The sequence below is a fragment of the Mustela erminea genome, chromosome 5 (genome assembly GCF_009829155.1).
Source record: "Mustela erminea isolate mMusErm1 chromosome 5, mMusErm1.Pri, whole genome shotgun sequence".
Lineage (NCBI taxonomy): Eukaryota > Metazoa > Chordata > Mammalia > Carnivora > Mustelidae > Mustela > Mustela erminea.
Window position 1 is genome coordinate 47,556,215 of NC_045618.1, and position 18,408 is coordinate 47,574,622.

Genomic DNA, 18,408 nt, shown 5'->3' on the forward strand with positions numbered 1-18,408 from the left:
TTAGCCAACAAATGTCATTCTATAAAGCGAAATCAGAATTACTTCTCTCTTCTGCATGTATAACACTTTTCTTTCTTTCTTTCTTTTTTTTTTTAAAGACTTATTTATTTATTTATTTGACAGACAGAGATCACAAGTGGGCAGAGAAGCAGGCAGAGAGAGAGGGGGGAAGCAGGCTCCCCGCTGAGCAGAGAGCCAGACGTGGGGCTCGATCCCAGGACCCTGAGATCATGACCTGAGCTGAAGGCAGAGGCTTAACTCACTGAGCCACCCAGGCGCCCCTGTAACACTTTTCTTAAGCACTTGTTTTATTAGGAGTTGTATATTTACTCTTCTACTGTGTACATTTTATTTTTTTAGAGATTTTACTTATTTATTTGAGAGAGAGCGAGTGAGAGAACATGAGTGGGGAAGGGGGTTGGGGAGAAGGGGCAGAGGGAGAGGGAGAAGCAGACTCTCTGCTGAGCAGGGAGCCTGATGTGGGACTCGATCCCAGGAACCCCAGGATCATGACTTGAGCTGAAGGCAGATGGATGCTTAACCGACTGAACCACCCAGGTACCCCTGTACATTTATTGAGGATGGGAACAGGTCTTTTTTTATATCTCTGTCCTCCATAGAACTTAACACCCCTTCATGACACTTAGTAGGATTTGTGGAATGAATTATTACTCTCTGTGGCATTTTTCTTTTGATTTTATTAACTCTGATTTGTTAGGATAATATCAAATACAAGTTGTGACTTACATGCTGGTGATAAATGTGATAAAATGACTGACATTTATTGAGCATTTACTATGGGCTAGATGTTGTCCTGAGTGCTTTGCATGTATTAGCTTGTTCAATGTTTATAGTCACCCTGTGGTTATTATAGTAGCCTTAAAATACCACCCCCATTTTACAAGTTGTGAGTAACATGGTCAAAGTTCCCTTGATGGTAAGTGGCAGAATTGGTGGGATGTGAATTTAGACAGTTTGCCTCTAGAGCCTCTGGTCCTAACCATATACTGTTCCTTCAGTTCAGCACAAACCTTTTTTTCTCCCCAGAGATTTTATTTTTAAGTAATCTCCGCACCCAATATAGGGCTTGAACTGTCAGCTCCAAGATCAAGAGTCATGTGTTCTACTGACTGAATCAGCTAAGTGCCCCCAACACAGCTTTTTTTGATTTTTGGATTGGTAGTTCATTTAATGATTATTCATATGATTTGAGTTTTTGGTTACTTGATCCTCCCACAATGTTTTGCATTTCTGTCTTTGAGGTCTGGAGCAAATCAAACGTTACCATTCCGGGGGATTTGCCACATGTGAGATATCCTTCCCTGCTGAAGTTTAACACTTGAAAGAATAGTTAGAAACACTGTCACTAAATGGGCTGGTTTTCTTTTTCTTAGGATGGGGGTTCCTTGGATCAAGTCTTGAAGAAAGCTGGAAGAATCCCTGAGCAAATTTTAGGAAAAGTTAGCATTGCTGTGAGTATATTGTGTAATTTTTCTTCCAAGCCCCCTCATCAGGAAGTTAATGAGCTGGCAGGAAATGGACATGGGAGGAAGATAGTAAGTCAGTCAAAGGGAAAGTTTGTAAGAAGAGTAGGGTCTTATTGCTAGAATTTTCCCTGTCTAGATTCTAGATATAATATCTCTCTCTCTTTCTTTTGTCAGAACCTGAAAAGTGACTTTCTTTATATTAAAATCTGTGTCTACAGAAATAGGACAGGGTGTCCAAAAGAATTCCCACTGTGGCATGAAAAATCCTCTTTTTATATTGCAGCTTTAGAAAAAAAGGGAATTCAAGCACCAGGGTTTTTAAAGTTGTCTAAACCTGAAATAATCAGTGTTGCTTAAAGTAACTCTATACCATTTAAAAAGATGGTTTCTTGATAAGACAGGTTAAAAATTGAATACAAAATAAGGAAAGAAGGCAAATTTGTGATGTTAGATGAAATATTTTCTAGATCATTTTAAAACACGGAGGCTGACTAGCCACCATCATTTCAATTTCCCATCTTGTGACATTGTCTTTCTTCTAGGTAATAAAAGGTCTGACATACCTGAGGGAGAAGCACAAGATTATGCACAGAGGTGAGAAGTACTTGCTAGTTACTATGTTTTGAATTTTAGTTGAAATTGAAAAGTTGTTGCATTCTCTTATGTGTGTTATTTTGGTGTGAAAGCTATTGGATAGTGTTTTTAATCTTTATAACAAGTCTTTGACTAGTTAGTTATTTAGTTTGCAGTAAGCTTTACACTGAACATGGGGCTTGAACTCATGATCCTGAGATCGAGTTGCATGTTCTACTGACCGGCAGTCTTGAGACATTCCAGTAGGTGTGGAGGGGTATCTCACTGTGATCTGAATTGACCTGCCCCTTGTGACTCACTATGTTCACTATCTTCTCATGTGCTTTTATGCCATTCAGATATCTTCATTAGTAAGGCCTCTGTTCAAAGGTTTACCCATTTTTCCAATTGGGTTATCTTTTTATTATTAAATTTTAAGAGGTCTTTATATATTCTAGACAAGACTACCTGACAGATGGATGTTTTGCCAATATCTGGTTTTAGTCTGTGGCTTGCCTTTTCGTCTCTGTGTCTTTTGAAAAGCAAATGTTTTTTATTTAGATGAAGCTCAGTTTCTTGATTTTCTTTTTTTTTCCTTTAGACTTGGTTGTGCCTTTGGTGTCCCATATTAAAAACTCTGCTGCAACAGAGGTCACCACGATAGTCTTCTGTCTTCTTTCAGAAGGCACTCTGTGCCTGTAATTCATAGAGTTAGACCTGTGATCCACCGAGAGCTCAGTTTTCTTTATGGGTTTATTTTTCTGCATAAGAATACACAACCGTTGGGGCAACATTTGTTGATGAGATGATTCTTCCTCTATTGAACTGCCTCGGAATCTTTGTCAAAACTCAACGGACTATATGTGTACATGTCTGTTTCTGAATTCTTCCTTCTGTTCTATTTGATCTGTTATTTTTAGCTTCACACCAACACCACACTGCTGATAATTGCAGCTTTGTAATAAATCTGGAAATCAGGTAGTCTGAGTGCCCCATCTTTGCTTTTCTTCTTCAAAGCTGTTTTGTCTGTTCTAGGCCCTTTGTGTTTCCATTTCTGTTTTGGATATAATTTGTCAATTCTACACAGAAAGGTTACTGGGATTTTCAGTGGGATGGCCTTGAATCTACAGATCAGTTAAAGCAAAACCGACACCTTAACAACCCTGACCGTGAGGGTAGTTGCATAACAACATGAATGTTTTCACTGCCAGAACTGTATGCTTGAAAATGGTTAAAATGGTAAATTTTATGTTATGCATATTTTATAATTTTTGAAAAAAATGCCAATTTCAGAAGTGGCTCCTAAGCTGGCCAGTCGATTCCATCAGCCCCCCTCACTCCTCTTGAGCCCTCCCTTCTCACACCTGTCACCATTAACACACCGTGACTGAAGAGACGTGGTCCATAGCCCTATGTTCTCCATTTTTCTGGCCTCTGGCTTCTTCAGCCTTTTTTTATTTCCTGATAAACTTTATTGAGGTGTAATTTATATTGGATAAAAGACAGCCACTTTAGCGGAAGGTTTGATGTGTGATGTTTGATAAATCCTCACATGCATCTACCACCATAATTAGGATAGAACATTCCCACCACCCCAGAAGTACACTTGCGCTTCTGATGCTCATTTCTCCTTAGACCTTCGGGCAACCACTGATGTGCTTTCTATCACTGTAGACTTGTTTTTGCTTTCTCTATTTTATATAGGTGGAAATAGTTTATACTTTTTTTTTTTTTGAGATTTTATTTGAGAGAGGGAGGGAAGGAGCACTGAGCAGGGGAGGGGCAGAGGGATGAGCAGGCTCCTGGCTGAGCAGGGAGCCCAACTCGAGGCTCTATCCTAGGACCCTGGATCATGACTGAGTCAAAGGCAGACGCTTAATGACTGAGCCTCCCAGGCGCCTCCTGTGTGATGCCATTTATGTAACTCTGGAAATTATAAACTGATCTGTAGTGATGAAATGCAGACCAGTGGTCCTGTGGGGAGTGAGGGAAGGGGGAAGGGAAGAATTAGAGGGGCACAAAGAAACTTTTGGGGGTAATATGTTTATAATCTTGGTTGTGATGATCACATATATATATTCTTCAAATGATACACGTGAAACATATGGGGTTTATTGTTTGAAAATTATATACTAGTAGGGGTGCCAGGATGGCACAGTTGGTTAAGCTTCCAGTTCTTGGTTTCAGATCAGGTCATGATCTTGGTCCTGAGTGGGATCGAGCCCCGTTTCAGGCTCTGCACTTGGTAGGAAGTCTGCTTGAGATTCTCTCTCTCTCTCTCTGCCTCTCAGAGACTTGTTCACTCTCTCTCTTTCGTTCTCTCTCAAGTAAATAAATCTTTTTTTAAAAATTTACTTACTTGGGGCGCCTGGGTGGCTCAGTGGGTTGGGCCGCTACCTTCAGCTCAGGTCATGATCTCAGGGTTCTGGGATCAAGTCCCACATTGGGCTCTCTGCTCAGCAGGGAGCCTGCTTCCCTTCCTCTCTCTTTACCTGCCTCTCTGCCTACTTGTGATCTCTCTCTCTGTCAAATTAAAAAAAAAAAAAATCTTAAAAAAAAAAATTTACTTACTTGACGGAGTGAGAGAGATCAGAAGTAGGCAGAGCAGTAGGCAGAGAGAGGGAAGCAGGCTCCCTGCTGAGCAGAGAGCCTGATGCAGGGCTCGGTCCCAGGACCCGCTCCTAGGACCCCCTCCTAGGATGCTGAGATCATGACCTGAGCCGAAGGCAGAGGCTTAACCCACTGAGCCATCCAGGCGCTCCTCAAGTAAATAAATCTTAAAAAAGTAAAATTATAGTCTCTCTCTCATTCTCTCTCAAGTAAATAAATCTTAAAAAAATAAAATTGTAGGGGCGCCTGGGTGGCTCAGTTGGTTAGGGACTGACTTTGACTTGGGTCATGATCCCAGGGTCCTGGGATCGGGTCCCATGTTGGGCTCCCTGCTCATTGGGAAGCCTGCTTTTCCCTCTTCCTCTTTCTGCTATTCTGCCTGCTTATGCTCAATCTCTCTGTGTCAAATAAATAAAAAAATATTTTAAAAAAGAAGAAAATTGGGGCGCCTGGGTGGCTCAGTGGATTAAGGCCTCTGCTTTTGGCTCGGGTCGTGATCCCGGGGTCCTGGGATTGAGCCCTGCATCGGGCTCTCTGCTCGGTGGGGAACCTGCTTCCTCCTTTCTCTGCCTGCTTCTCTGCCTACTTGTGATCTCTGTCTGTCAAATAAATAAAATCTTAAAAAAAAAATTATATACTAAAAAAGCTATTAACCAAGAAGCAAAAAAATAAAAAAACAAAAAACAAACCCCCCCCCCCCCCAAAAAAACAGTGAAGTTGCTGAAAACAGTGATAAAGCAAGTTTCTTAAAAGCAGCCAGGGAAAGGGACAACCACTTTGGGAGAGAGTTTGGTAGTTTCTTCTGAAGTTAAACCATACAACCAGTCCATCAACCCCACATCTCAGCATTGACTTAAGAGAAATGAATACAGGGGCGCCTGGGTGGCTCAGTGGGTTAAAGCCTCTGCCTTTCGCTCAGGTCATGATTCCAGCCGGGGTCCTGGGATCGAGCTCCGTATCGGGCTCTCTGCTTGGCAGGGAGCCTGCTTCCTCTTGTCTCTCTGCCTGCCTCTCTTCCTACTTGTGATCTCTGTCTGTCAAATAAATAAATAAATAATCTTAAAAAAAGAGAGAGAGAGAGAGAGAAATGAATACATTTGTCCACTACAGACTTGTGCACAAATGTTCATAGCATCTTTATTCACAGTAGCCCCAAACTAGAACAAATAAAATATTAATCACCAGACGAGTGAATAAACAAATTTTGATATATTTACACAACAGAATGCAACTCAACAATAAAAATGAACAAACTGCTGATACAACTTGGATGAATCTCAAAAACGTGCTGAGTAAAGAAGCCCTAAACAAAAGAATACAGACTGTAGGATTCCACATATGTGATTATCTAGGACAGACGTAGTTAATCCACAGTAACATAGTAATAAAGTAGATTAGTGGTTGCCTGAAGGTGTGGGGGACTGGAGTGGGGATCGCCTTCAAAGGGATATGAGGGAACTTTTTGGAGTAATCAAAATTTTAAATCCTGATTTTGGTGGTGGGTTCACAGGTGTATACTTCATTTGGAATGTGTCAAACTATACACTTAAAATGCAAAGTTGTAGAAGGCTTCCTGCTTTTAACCACTATCTACCATTTTGTCCTTTTTAGCAGCAGTAAAGAGATATAGTGCGACTTGTGTGGGGAACAGTTTTCCAGCAGTACGTAGACCTTGATCTGGGGTGTTTTTTGTTTTTTGTTTTTTTTCCCAGATCTCTGAATTCTGGGATAGAATATTCTAGTGCACTTACTTCTAGGAAATAGGAGTAGCTGAAAGGAGAGGTGAAGTGAACATTTCCTGTGCGTGGGGCTGTGTTTGAGGGCTGCAAATGACATAAATTCTCACTTAAGAGGGACCCATGCGGGACCATCAGTGTTGTAGGAGGATCTGGTAGAGGAAGGCCATTGTGTCATTTATAAAACAGAATCCTCTTGCCTCCTCCTCGGCTGCTGTGAGGATTTAGGAAATCACAGAATGCAGCTAGCACAATGGTTTACAGAAAGAGGGGCCTAACAAAGGTGGATTGCCTTCCTTCTGCCTTTGTGTAGTTTGTGAAGAAATGGAGACCCAGTGAGACGGAATTCCTTTTATGAGCTGGACCTTTGTGTGCTGCTCCCTTCTGCTGTTACTGCCTTTCCTGGGAATGCTTGCTTCCCAACCCCACCCCCTCCCTCATACTCCTACCTTTTCTAGGCTAAGTCTGCTCATCTTTTCAAGTATAGCCCCGAGCCTTGGGACTCTGCCAGTTAAAGTTCAAATCCTAAGTCTCTTACATACAGGGTGTATAAACTCTTAGTTATTTATTCATCTGTTAAATGAGGAGAGTTCATGCTAAAGGGCAGTAATTGCAAATTACACACATATTTTGTATATTTGTGAGGCTTAAAGGGCTGCCTCACATAAATCATTAATAATGTTACTGTTTAGCTTAGTTACAGTGTTACTATAGTAATAATGTGACTGTTTGGTTCAGACATCTCTTCCAAGAAGTGTTCCCATGAACCAACCCCTTCCCAAAGCAGATGAAGGGTTTTGCGTCTGTATTCCTCGGGCAGTGTCCATCCCTTTGTTACTGTAATTAGTAATGACTGTTTATCGAGGGCCTGTTATGTACCAAGTGGTGTATCATGTGCGTTCGCTACTTTTCTCATTTATTGGTCACACCGACCTTGTGATAGGTCTCTTTTGCCTGTATTCCACATGTGGAAACCATGGCGCGGTGTTTGTTTTCCTCTCACTGGTCTGTGAGTGTCTGCAAGTCAAGGGCCATGTCTCATTCATTTGTGTGTGCGCAGCCCCTAGCAGAACAGCATAGAGTGGCTCGCCCTTCAAGGGCTATTAAACCGGTGGAAGTGTGATTAACTTGTGCCAGAACACACAGGAATCAACAGTGGAACCGGGCCAAGAAGCCGTGTCTCCTGCTCCTAACACAGTGGTTCATCTAGGCCGGAGTTTTTCTCTTCCTGCTGCCTTCCATGTACTGTAGGCTGTGTGTTTGATGGAGAGCTCTAACTTTATGTCCATTCCAGAGAGAGGAAAGTTTCAGCTTATTCCTGGAACAACCAACTTGCTTTTCCCTTTTTGCCTGGTGCTGCCCCCACTTCTCTCTGGAATTTCTTTTCTGGCTCCACCAGTTACTGCTCCTTGGCATGAAGAGCTGCTCTGTGAGCCAGACGGGTCTCTGGACAGATACCTTTGTTGGAGAGTTCGTTCCTTGCCCAGCCAAGAAAGGGAAGTCACTGGGACTTTGGCTCCAATGAGCCCTGTGCGCAGGCAGCTTGGCCACTGTCATGCGTCTTCTCCAGAAGTCCTGAAAGAATTCACTGGGAGCCCTGGGCTGTGGAATGGTATTCTTGCACAATGTGATTCCTGAGCAAGAACAATGAGTGGATGGTTCCTGGAAACCTGAGTAAGGGTGACAGTGGGACAACTCAGTCTCCCTGCCTCTGTCTTTAGGCTTCCTTGCTGCCAGTAATTTTTCCCTCTGGTCTAAATATATTCTTTTCCTGATGAAATTTAAACTCTTGTTTTTTCTCATTATGCCCTTGAGAGAAATGGGGGAGAAGTGAAGAGGTTTTTTCTTTGCCTCACATTCTTTATTCCCACGTGTCGATACTGATTTACTGGTGATAACTTAGTGATTATTTCAGTGAGCTTTTGGTGTGGAAGAACCAGCCCAACACTTACTGATTTATTTATTTTTTATTTTTTTCATTTCATTTCATTTCATTTATTTATTTATTTATTTATTTATTTATTTTTTCATTTTTTAAAAAGATTTTATTTGTTTGTCGGAGAGAAAGATAGTACCAGCTAGGGGAACAACAGGCAGAGGGAGAAGCAGACTCCCCCCTGAGCAGGGAGCCCGATGTGGAACTAGATCCCAGGACCCTGGGCTTGTGACCTGAGTGGAAGGCAGGTGCTTAACCTACTGAGCCACCCAGATGTCCCAGCACTTAGTACTTTAAAAATAGCAGTGTATAGGGGTTTGGGGTCTCAGTCATTTGAGCATCCAACTCTTGGTTTTGGATCAGGTCATGATCTCATGGGTCGTGAGATCCAGCCCTATGTGGGGCCCTGTGCTCATTGTGGGATCTGCTCAGGATTCTCTCTCTGCCTCTCCCCCTGCTCTCTCTCTCTCAAATATCTTTAAAAAGAGAGAGAGAGAGAGAAACAGCAGTGTCTTACTTTCTGTAATTTTGTGGGTTGGTTGGGCTTCCTCCTGTTTTCACTCATCCTCTGAGATGCTAATGCCCTGGCTTCTTTCCACAATGGCCTTGGGGTTGAAAATACTACTGACGTAGAAGGAGGGCTAACCCTAGTCAAGCACAATTTAAAGCTCTGCTTCCGTCAGGTTTGGTAATGTCCTTTTGGCTGAGGCAAAAAAAAAAAAAAAAAAAAAGTCATGTGATCAAGTCAGGGCTTAAAATGTAGAGGGACAGATTCTGTCTCGTTGCAAGCAACTAAAAATATTATGGCCACAGGTTTTTCACTCTATCCTGGTGCCAGAAGTTCAGCATTTGGGAAACCTTGGGCACGTTGTTTAACTTCTCCAAGCCTCAGGGAAATGGAGAGACTAGCCTTCCTCCAGGGCTCTGAGGATTGAGACGATGCCTACATGCACTTAAAAGGGTGCTTGACCAACATAGTTGACATATATGTTACGGCCACTTAGCGATGAATTAGTAGGTTTTTATGATTGCTAAACACTGGTTTAAGCATCTCAAAACACTTAAAAGTTCAGAGAAGTTTTTGAAGAGCTGGACCCAACACATCTGTGGGGCAGGGACCTGGGCTGCTCTGGTTGGGAGGCAGGGTTGTGTCAGCAGAAAAGCCGCTAGCTTCCATGGGTTGCTTCGGCTTTCTTAGCCTCACGGGGGTGTGGTACTAATACCAGTTGCTTTTTCAGGGAGAGGAAGAGCCATATGCTTAGTTGGGGCGAAACTGTTTTCACATGCCATTTAGGTCCTGTTTTTACAGCTAGGTAGCAGTCTCTTGAAAGTTTTTTCTTTATCTTTAGTCGACTGGGTGAGTTGAAAGACCATTGGTGCTAGTGGGATACCCTGCCTGGGCCTGCATGTGGCTAGCTTTCCTGCCTTACTGATGTGTCCGTGCTGGGTGCAAACCAAGTTCTTCCCCTCATTCCTGGAGTGATTTGTCTCTGCTGCCCCAGAGTGGGACTTTGTGGGCAGGACTGGTACAGCTGATATTCCCAGTGTTTGAAGTGATGGCCAGCTGCTCTGGACTCTTCATTTGTAGGGAACGCTCTGAAGGCAAGCTTTCCGCCCCGCCGCCCCGCCCCCTGCTCCAGGAGCCAGCTGCACCAGCCTAAAGGGAGCTCATGACCCATCACTGTGCTTGTCCTACCTGCCCTTGGGTTGGTGGGTGGTGGAGAGGGGCACTAAGTCCTGGGACCAGCCCACAAATCCAGCTCCCTGCCTGACCCCTGTTCCTGCCTGCCCCCTGCCCCCTCATCTGGGATGCTGGGTGGCAAATAAAAAAAAAAAGACTGGTAGGGAACCAGTGTGCTGTGATCCTATAGCCAGGGCACAGGGGTGCAAGAGCACTGGGCTCGGGGTTCCAAACAGACCCGGTTTGGCCACTGGCCACTGGCCGCTGGCAAAATCAAGGGCAGAGAGAGGACTGGTGGTGAAAAAAGAAAGGAATTTATTCCAGTGAGGCGACACCAGGAAGATGATGGACTAGCGTCTCCAAAGGGCTGGAAGCACTTTCTTTCTTCTTCTTCTTCTTCTTCTTCTTTTTTTTTTTTTTTTTTTTAAGATTTTATTTATTTATTTGATACAGAGATCAGAAGTAAGCAGAGAGGCAAACAGAGGGGGAAGCAGGCTCCCCGCTTCCCCATGTGGGGAGCAGAGAGCCCCATGTGGGGCTAAAGCAGAGAGCCCCATGTGGGGCTCAAGCCCAGGACCCTGGAATCATGACCTGAGCTGAAGGCAGAGGCTTAACTGACTGAGCCACACAGGCACTCCACTTTCAGGTTTATGTAAGGAAAATGTGGGACAGAGGTCAGATTTGTCATTGTCTTGGGGTCAGTCACACAAGGTCTTGTTGGCATCAGGGCAGTCCTTATTGCTTGAGGGGATAGTTCCCATGTCAGGATGCTTTTCCCTTCAGGTCTTTTTTGCCTGAGTTAGAAGAGGAGCTGGAAAGAAGAACTTCATTATTAGAAAGAACATACTTGAGGTCAGAGAGGTAGTAGAAGTCCTCTGTCAGTCTGTCCTGGCATTGGGTAGACACCCTTGGGTGTTCAAAGGGCGGAGCAGCCTGTGTGACTCAGCCTGGTGTGTGTGGTTTGTGGGCTGTTGGTTGGGGAGTGGGGGTTAGCTCTGTGAGCCCCCTGGGAGTATTAACCGTGTCTGGAATCTCTGAGTAATGTCCCGGTGTATGGTCATGGCTAGGTACGTGTTCATGTTGCTCCATGTTTATTTGCCCTTCTCCCCGTTGGCTTCCCCCATCCAAGGAAAGTAGTATCTGTATAATATTCATAGAATACCTACCAAGTTCAAGGTACTGAGTGAATCACTACAGAGGGCATAAAGATGTCTCAGAAATGAATTGTGTCCTCCAGCAGCTTGGAGTTTAACAGGGGAAAAGTGACTCTAAATACATGGTGGAACACAGCCAGTGTCATTTTTTAATGCATGAATCGCTACCCTGCCAACTTTCAAATAGAATTTGATGTGATATAATTAGTCAGGATTCTTTGGTTGTGTCAGAAATCCAGTGCAAGATTACTTAATGAAAAGAGAGAATGTATTGGCGTGGGTTACCTATTAGAAGGCAGGGATGAACATGGGGTTGAAATGACAGTTTTAGGACCCTATTACCCCTCGGCCTTAAGCCTCGTGTTGTGGGCCTCCTGTAGAGTTGGAATCTTTTCACTGGGGGCAACGTGGACGCCCCCAGCCCCGGGGATTAGTACTGTGTTCCCCAGAAAGAGATCTGCCTCTCCTGCGGGATTGAATCACTGATTGGCTCTGCTAGCAGTGCCCGCCCACTACTGGGCCAATCACTGTTTTCCAGGGGCTAGCGTAGTCTGGTTGGCCATCTGGGATTATAAGCCCACCCTCTGGTGAGATAGATGGTGCTTCTTGGTTGACTCCCTAGCAGAAACCCCAAAAGAAAAGAGGGGGTTGATTCCTGGAGGGTGGGGAAGAGGAACAGATGCTGAAAGCTAGCAAATTAGGAAGAAAAATTATTTATCGCTACAAATAACGATTAAGCCCTGGGTCAGAGAGACAAAAACTGTTAACAGATCAAAACAGTAATTACACATTTAAGCAGAGGTGGGCAGACTGGTGGCCCACAGGCCACATATGGTGTATTGCCTATTTTTGTAGGGCCTGCAAGCCAAGAATTGTTTTTCAGAATTTTGTGACATGTGATAATTGTGTGAAATTCAAATTTCAGTGTCCATAATGAAGTTTTGTTGGAACATAGCGTGCTTACTTAAGTGTTTTCCGTGACTTTTTGTGCTATAATGACAAAGGTGAGTAGTTGCTTGTGAAAGAGACCGTATGGCCCCCAGAGCCTAAAAATATTTGCTCTGTGATCTTTGTCAGAAAAAGCTTCCTGACTACTGAGTTTTAAGGGGAAGATGAATTCCCCGATTGAGGACACTTTAGAATTTAAGCTCAAGACTCAGCTCTAAGGTTTTCAGCCTTGAGTGCTTGGTGAAAACATGGATGGCGTAGGTAGGAGAGAGGGTTTTTCCCTGATTCTGAAGCTCAGAAAGGAATTAATCACAAAGGTTTTGAGGCAGTTTTCCCACTCCCTGTGGAAGGAGCTTCTAGATCTGGTGCATGTAAAAGCTGGCTCATGTGGTTAGGCTGAGTTCCAGGGTGGGAGGTCGGGTCCTAAGGATGTAGCTCCACTTCATGCCACTTAAAGCAGTGATTTGTGTTTCCAGCCTGTTCTTTGTAGCCTGCTCCACTAATCAAGGTCTTATTTTGATCGAGACTCTGAAGAAACATTATGTAAGTTAAAGTGATAGACAGTTCATACAGCTTAGCCCATAAATTGTTTTTCCCTTGGAGTTGCTGGCTAGTGAAGATCAATAAATGCCAAGAATAGTTTTAAATGTTGCCTCAACTCGTTTTTCTTTTCCTTCAGTCAGATGGGGCAGTGTGTGGCCTGTCTCATCATGATATGCTGTGCTGGATGAGGACCCTGGCCTGCAGCTCCCCCGCACAGCCAGCCTTGATTTCTCAGGGGGGTGCATGTCCAATGGCTCTCTTCAGAGCTAGAGTAGTTTGTACTGGGGCCCTCCTGCTGGGAGGGCACTCGGGGCAAGTTCCTTATTGCTTGGGGAGCGGTCAGGTCTGAGTAAGAGTTAAGTCTTCTGCCGAGACTTCGAGAGTGCTTTTGGATCTCAGTCCTGGGGACAGCTGGGGTCTCCAGAGCACATTGTGTTAGCAACAGTCCCTGGAGGGTCAGGGTTTAGACCCCTGATGTCTTCCTGTCGCTGTCGGCACTGATAGGCAAGATCAGAAGTGGTCCAAATATGTTTTTGGTTGTTGTCATTTTGCAAGCTGTTTGTGGCAGACTCACCTGTGGTCAGTTTCTGAGTGGCTTCTTCTGTGATCCTTGGCAGACACTGTCTACCTGCTGGTCCTCTTCTGGTATCCTGCCAGGCTTCCCTGAGCAGAAAGTTTCACAGTGACCCCTGAGGCTGCACACAGGGTTCTGTACTGATGACAGTCCCTGGCTGAGTGGCAAGGGTGTGTCTTGTGGCCTCCATCTGTAGGCTGCCCCGGGCATCCAGGAAGTGGCCGGGCTGTGCTCCTTCCTTTGCCGGCCGTCTTACCCACCAGTCATATTGTGACAGCCTCAGGGGGATAGTGAATTTATGGGAAAAACCGATTCCTTTGAACTCGCTCTAGACTGCTCTGCCTTACAGATGGAGAGAAACAGAAAGTGGCTAATTAGTAGCTAGAATCCAGTATGCTGGTCTCTTGGTGAGAAATGTGAGTCACGTTCTCTCTAGAATTACCTCAGCTGCTAGACCCACAGCGATGGATGATGGCTCCAGATGAGTGTCTCTTAGCTCTTCAGGAGAGGCAGATGGGCTGCTGGAGGAGGAAGAGTGCTTCCTCAGTCCCCCGGGGGAAGCACTGTGGAGGGGGTGTCATGTGTGCCAAGCTCTACAGCAAGGAGATGGTACACAGGTGGCAGTATCCGGGAAAGGAATACCAGGTGGAGCGGAGCCCAGGATCGTGGCACCGAGGCAGAAAACACAGGAAATAGCAAGTTGTTTGGGTTGTCTAGGGTTCCTGATGGCAAGTGGTGGGAGTCCAGTAAGGGATGCCTGAAGCACTCAAGGGGGTTCTTCACGGTTCTGCCCAGGAGCTGGACATTATCATAGGCAGCGGAGAACAAAGCAGGGGTCCTACACAGGGAAGTCAGGTGAGCTATCTTTTGAAGAGAGTCCTGGCTGTTGTGGCTAAGATGAGCTGGAGGATGGGAATGCCAGCTGGTGCAACCACTCTGGAAAACAGCATGGAGGTTCCTCAAAAAGTTGAAAATAGAGCTACCCTATGACCTAGCAATCGCACTACTGGGTATTTACCCTAAAGATACAAATGTAGTGATCAAAAGGGGCACGTGCACCCGAATGTTTATAGCAGCAATGTCCACAATAGCCAAACTATGGAAAGAACCTAGATGTCCATCAACAGATGACTGGATAAAGATGTGGTTTATATACACAATGGAATACTATGCAGCCATCAAAAGAAATGAAATCTTGCCATTTGCGATGACGTGGATGGAACTAGAGGGTATCATGCTTAGTGAAATAAGTCAGTCGGAGAAAGACAACTATCACATGATCTCCTGATACGAGGAAGTGGAGAAGCAACATGGGGGCTTAGGGGGGTAGGAGAAGAATAAATGAAACAAGATGGGATCGGGAGGGAGACAAACCATAAGTGACTCTTAACCTCACAAAACAAACTGAGGTTGGGGCGCCTGGGTAGCTCAGTGGGTTAAGCCGCTGCCTTCGGCTCAGGTCATGATCTCAGGGTCCTGGGATCGAGTCCCGCATCGGGCTCTCTGCTCAGCAGGGAGCCTGCTTCCCTCTCTCTCTCTCTCTGCCTGCCTCTCCATCTACTTGTGATCTCTCTCTCTCTCTCTCTGTCAAATAAATAAATAAATAAATCTTTAAAAAAACAAAACTGAGGTTGCTGGGGGGAGGGGCGTTGGGAGAAGGGGGGTGGGGTTATGGACATTGGGGAGGGTATGTGCTATGGTGAGTGCCATAGCACATGAAGTGCCATGAAGTGTGTAAACCTGGCGATTCACAGACGTGTACCCCTGGGGATAAAAATACATTATATGTTTATAAAAAATAATAATAAATTTTAAAAAAAAAAAAAGATGAGCTGGAGTGGGGAGAGGTCACTTAGGAGGCCGTTGGCATGGTCCAGTAAGAGAAAGTATGGGTCAGGAGAGTAGCCTGGTGGGGGGAGAGGGGAACAGGTGCAGGGGGAGGTGGTCAGGGTTTATTTTGGGAAGCCCCTGGAGAGCAAAGGGCAGGTGCGGTGCACTCAGATGGGGAAGGGGGAGAGGGGTTAGAAGACTTGCCCAGGGTCCAGGAAGAGCTGTGTCATGTTCTTCTCACATCACAAAGCCTCATTTCTAAGGGAAGCCTGGGGCTGGGACTGGCACTTGCCTCAGTTACAGATAACTTCTTGAGGAGGACCATGGGCCCAGGAGAGCATGCTTGAGTCAGAAGTCAGGTGATCAAGCGAAGAGCAGATGTCATTAACTGTAGCTCAGGATGGAGCCCAGCTTCTGCGGCCCCGCACCCCAGAGTGACCACGTCATCTAGTGGTACATCTTGGCGTGAGGCTGGGAGCCAGCCGAGCGGGGAGCCCGATATGGCTCTTGATCCCTGGACCCCTGATCATGACGTGAGCTGAAGGCCACTGCTTAACAGCTGAGCCACCCAGGTGCCACGGTCATGCCTTACTTTGGTGGAGTTTTGGCCATCATAAATACAGTGATGTTACTAGAAATTCTCTCTCACTTGGTATTTAAAAACGAGCAGATCTCCGGCTCTCTCTACCTTTCCATTTTCCAGTGTCTTTTCTACCCCTCTCCTGCTGCTGAGCAAGTTAGCCTTCAGCAGGTCAGAACAGGTCTTTTAGCTAATTTCCCTTTCTTGAATTGTGGATGCTAAGCATCCAAGTTAGCATTGTTTTCCTGCCTGCAGGTGGGTGATTGGCTTTGTGATAGACTACAGATCATCTGGCTTCTGAATTGGCCTGCATCCTGCAAAGGGAAATGTGTGCTTGAAGGCAGTTTCTTTTCTTTCTTCTTCTTCTTTCTTTTTTTAAAAAAACGATTTTATGTATTTATTTATTTATTTGAAAGAGAGTGAGTAAGAAAGTTGGCACAAGTAAGGGGAGAAGCAGGCAGAGGGAGAAGCAGGCTCCCCACTGAGCAAGGAGTCTGATGCTATGCAGGACTCAATCCCAGGACCCCTGATGCTATGCAGGACTCAATCCCAGGACCCCAGGATCATGACCTGAGCCGAAGGCAGACACTTAACCAGCTGAGCCACCCAGGCACCCGGAGTCATTCTCTTTTAATGGAAAAGTTACTTTGTGATCTTTGGGAAGGGACATTTCTTTAAGCCTTGATTACTCTGGGGCTGTTCTGCCAATTATTATTAAGGGCTCATTGAAAATAAGAGACTAAGAATCAGCTTTTCCCATGACTGCCTTTCCCCTTTTTCTTTTCCTTTTCTGTCTCCCCCCCCCCAACCCATCCTCTTGAGTATAACCCCCATACCTTTTGCTGTGGCTTTTGTTACATCCTGTTTTAAAAATGTTGATCATTTCTGAGAATGGCATGTACTAATGAAAACCAAACTCTGAAAAAGAAAAATGGATTCAGAATGCTCCCAGTAATGTCTCGTTTAATTGTTAACATTTGTGTGCCTTTTGGGTCTGGAGATGAACACTGAATTTGCAGAAAGGGGTGCAGAAAGGTAGAAAATGAAAGCACTTCGGGGCGCCTCGGTGGCTCAGTGGGTTAAAGCCTCTGCCTTCAGCTTGGGTCATGATCCCAGGGTCCTGGGATTCAGCCCCGCATCAGGCTCTCTGCTCAGCAGGGAACCTGTTTCCTCCTCTCTCTCTCTCTCTCTCTCTCTCTCTGCCTGCCTCTCTGCCTACTTGTGATCTCTGTCTATCAAATAAATAAAATCTTAAAAAAAAAAATGTAATGAAAAAACTAATGAATCTTGGGAGGGGAGAAAAAAAATTAAATTGCACTTGGTGGCCTTTCTTGTAAGAAGTGGAGAGAGGAAAGTAGCTGCATGTTAGGACCCGAACTTCGTGCTCTGAAAGTTCCCTGCTTGAACTCTGCTGTTAGGCAGAAGGAGGTAGGAAGCAGCCTCTGGTTTCCCTTTAGCAAATTTCTGCAGGCAGGACCTTCCCAGAGCGGGAGAAGGAAGCGAACTCTCCCTCACCAGGAGCAGAGAAGCCTTTTCTCTCACTGCCAGACTTAAAGGATTTGTTGATCCCAAAGTCAGATCACGTTCCCAGATAGAGCTTGTTATGTCTATAATGTGAGTGATCCCCTTTCCCAACCACAACTTTAAAAAAATTGAGATAAGATTGACATAGAACATTGTGTTTTGGGTGTGCGGTCTGCCGATGGGATGGGTGCATCTTTTGGGAAATGATCACTGCAGTAAGTTTAGCTAATATTCCTCGTGACGTGATTACATTTATTTTTCTTGTGAGGAGAACTTTTAAGATGTCCTTGGAGGGCTGCCTGGCTGGGTCAGTAGAGCACGCAAGTCTTGATCTTGGGGTTGTGAGTTTGAGCCCCAGGTTGGGTGGAGAGAAAAAAGATGTCCTGTCTTAGCAGCTTCCAAGTGTAAGGTCCTGTATTGTTAACTCGAATCACTGTGTTGTACGTTCCATCCCAGGATGATTTCTCTTAAAACTGAAAGTTTGTACCTTCTGACCACCATCCCCTGCACCTGAATAAGGACTTTTCTGAACTTTGGAGTACAGCTCAACATTTGCCCTGACATTTAGAGCTTAATTATCGAGGCTCCGGATAATGAAGAGCCTGAGTGCTACTGTAGCCTCTGCCATTGGCTTCATGTGTCATCTTGACAGACGGCTCCCTGACTCTGGGCCTCTGGGTTTTCTCATCTGTACACGGGGGTGAATGGGACTTGCTTCTTCCCATTGTTGTGAGGATTAGAGAGGCCCATGTATTTAAAAGCCCTGGCATAGGAGGTCTTCGGGGAACCAGAGCTTTTGTGGGGTCTTCCCAGACCCGGGCTTGCCTGCCCATCCCCCACCCTAGCCTTGCAGCCGCATCCGTCCTCCTTTGCTGAGGGAAGGCAGCGAGGGGGGAAAGCTGTGCTCTTGGGAAGGTTGGGTGCCAGGTTACAGTTCATGGCTAACTGAAAGGTTTGGGATTCTCTCTGAATGTTAATATCTTTGCTGTTTAATTGGCTCCCTGAGGTCATGGATAAGGTAACTGGAGGTGGCTCTGTGGAGACCATTATTTGACATACCAGGGTCAGCCACCTTTCCCTTCTGTTTCTTTACCTTTAGAGAAGGGTTAATAGGGATCTGCTGGGGTTGCTCATTTGAGGCCGAAAGGAACCATTTAAAAATCTCTTTGCCTCTGTTTCTTTAACCTTTGACTCCCTCGCTTATCCAAAGTCCTCTCCCTTTTGGTTTTAGC

The 18,408-nt window shown here is 45.2% G+C and overlaps 1 protein-coding gene across 2 annotated transcripts in view; it reads left to right on the forward strand.

The window, feature by feature from the left end:
- Positions 1 to 18,408, forward strand: part of MAP2K1 (mitogen-activated protein kinase kinase 1) — a 79,476-nt gene that overhangs the window by 48,835 nt on the left and 12,233 nt on the right. For both annotated transcript variants that reach the window (XM_032342958.1, XM_032342960.1), the window contains exons 4-5: positions 1,395 to 1,472; positions 2,030 to 2,081. In XM_032342958.1, coding sequence (XP_032198849.1) covers positions 1,395 to 1,472; positions 2,030 to 2,081 — 130 coding nt within the window. The remainder of the gene's footprint in view (positions 1 to 1,394; positions 1,473 to 2,029; positions 2,082 to 18,408) is intronic.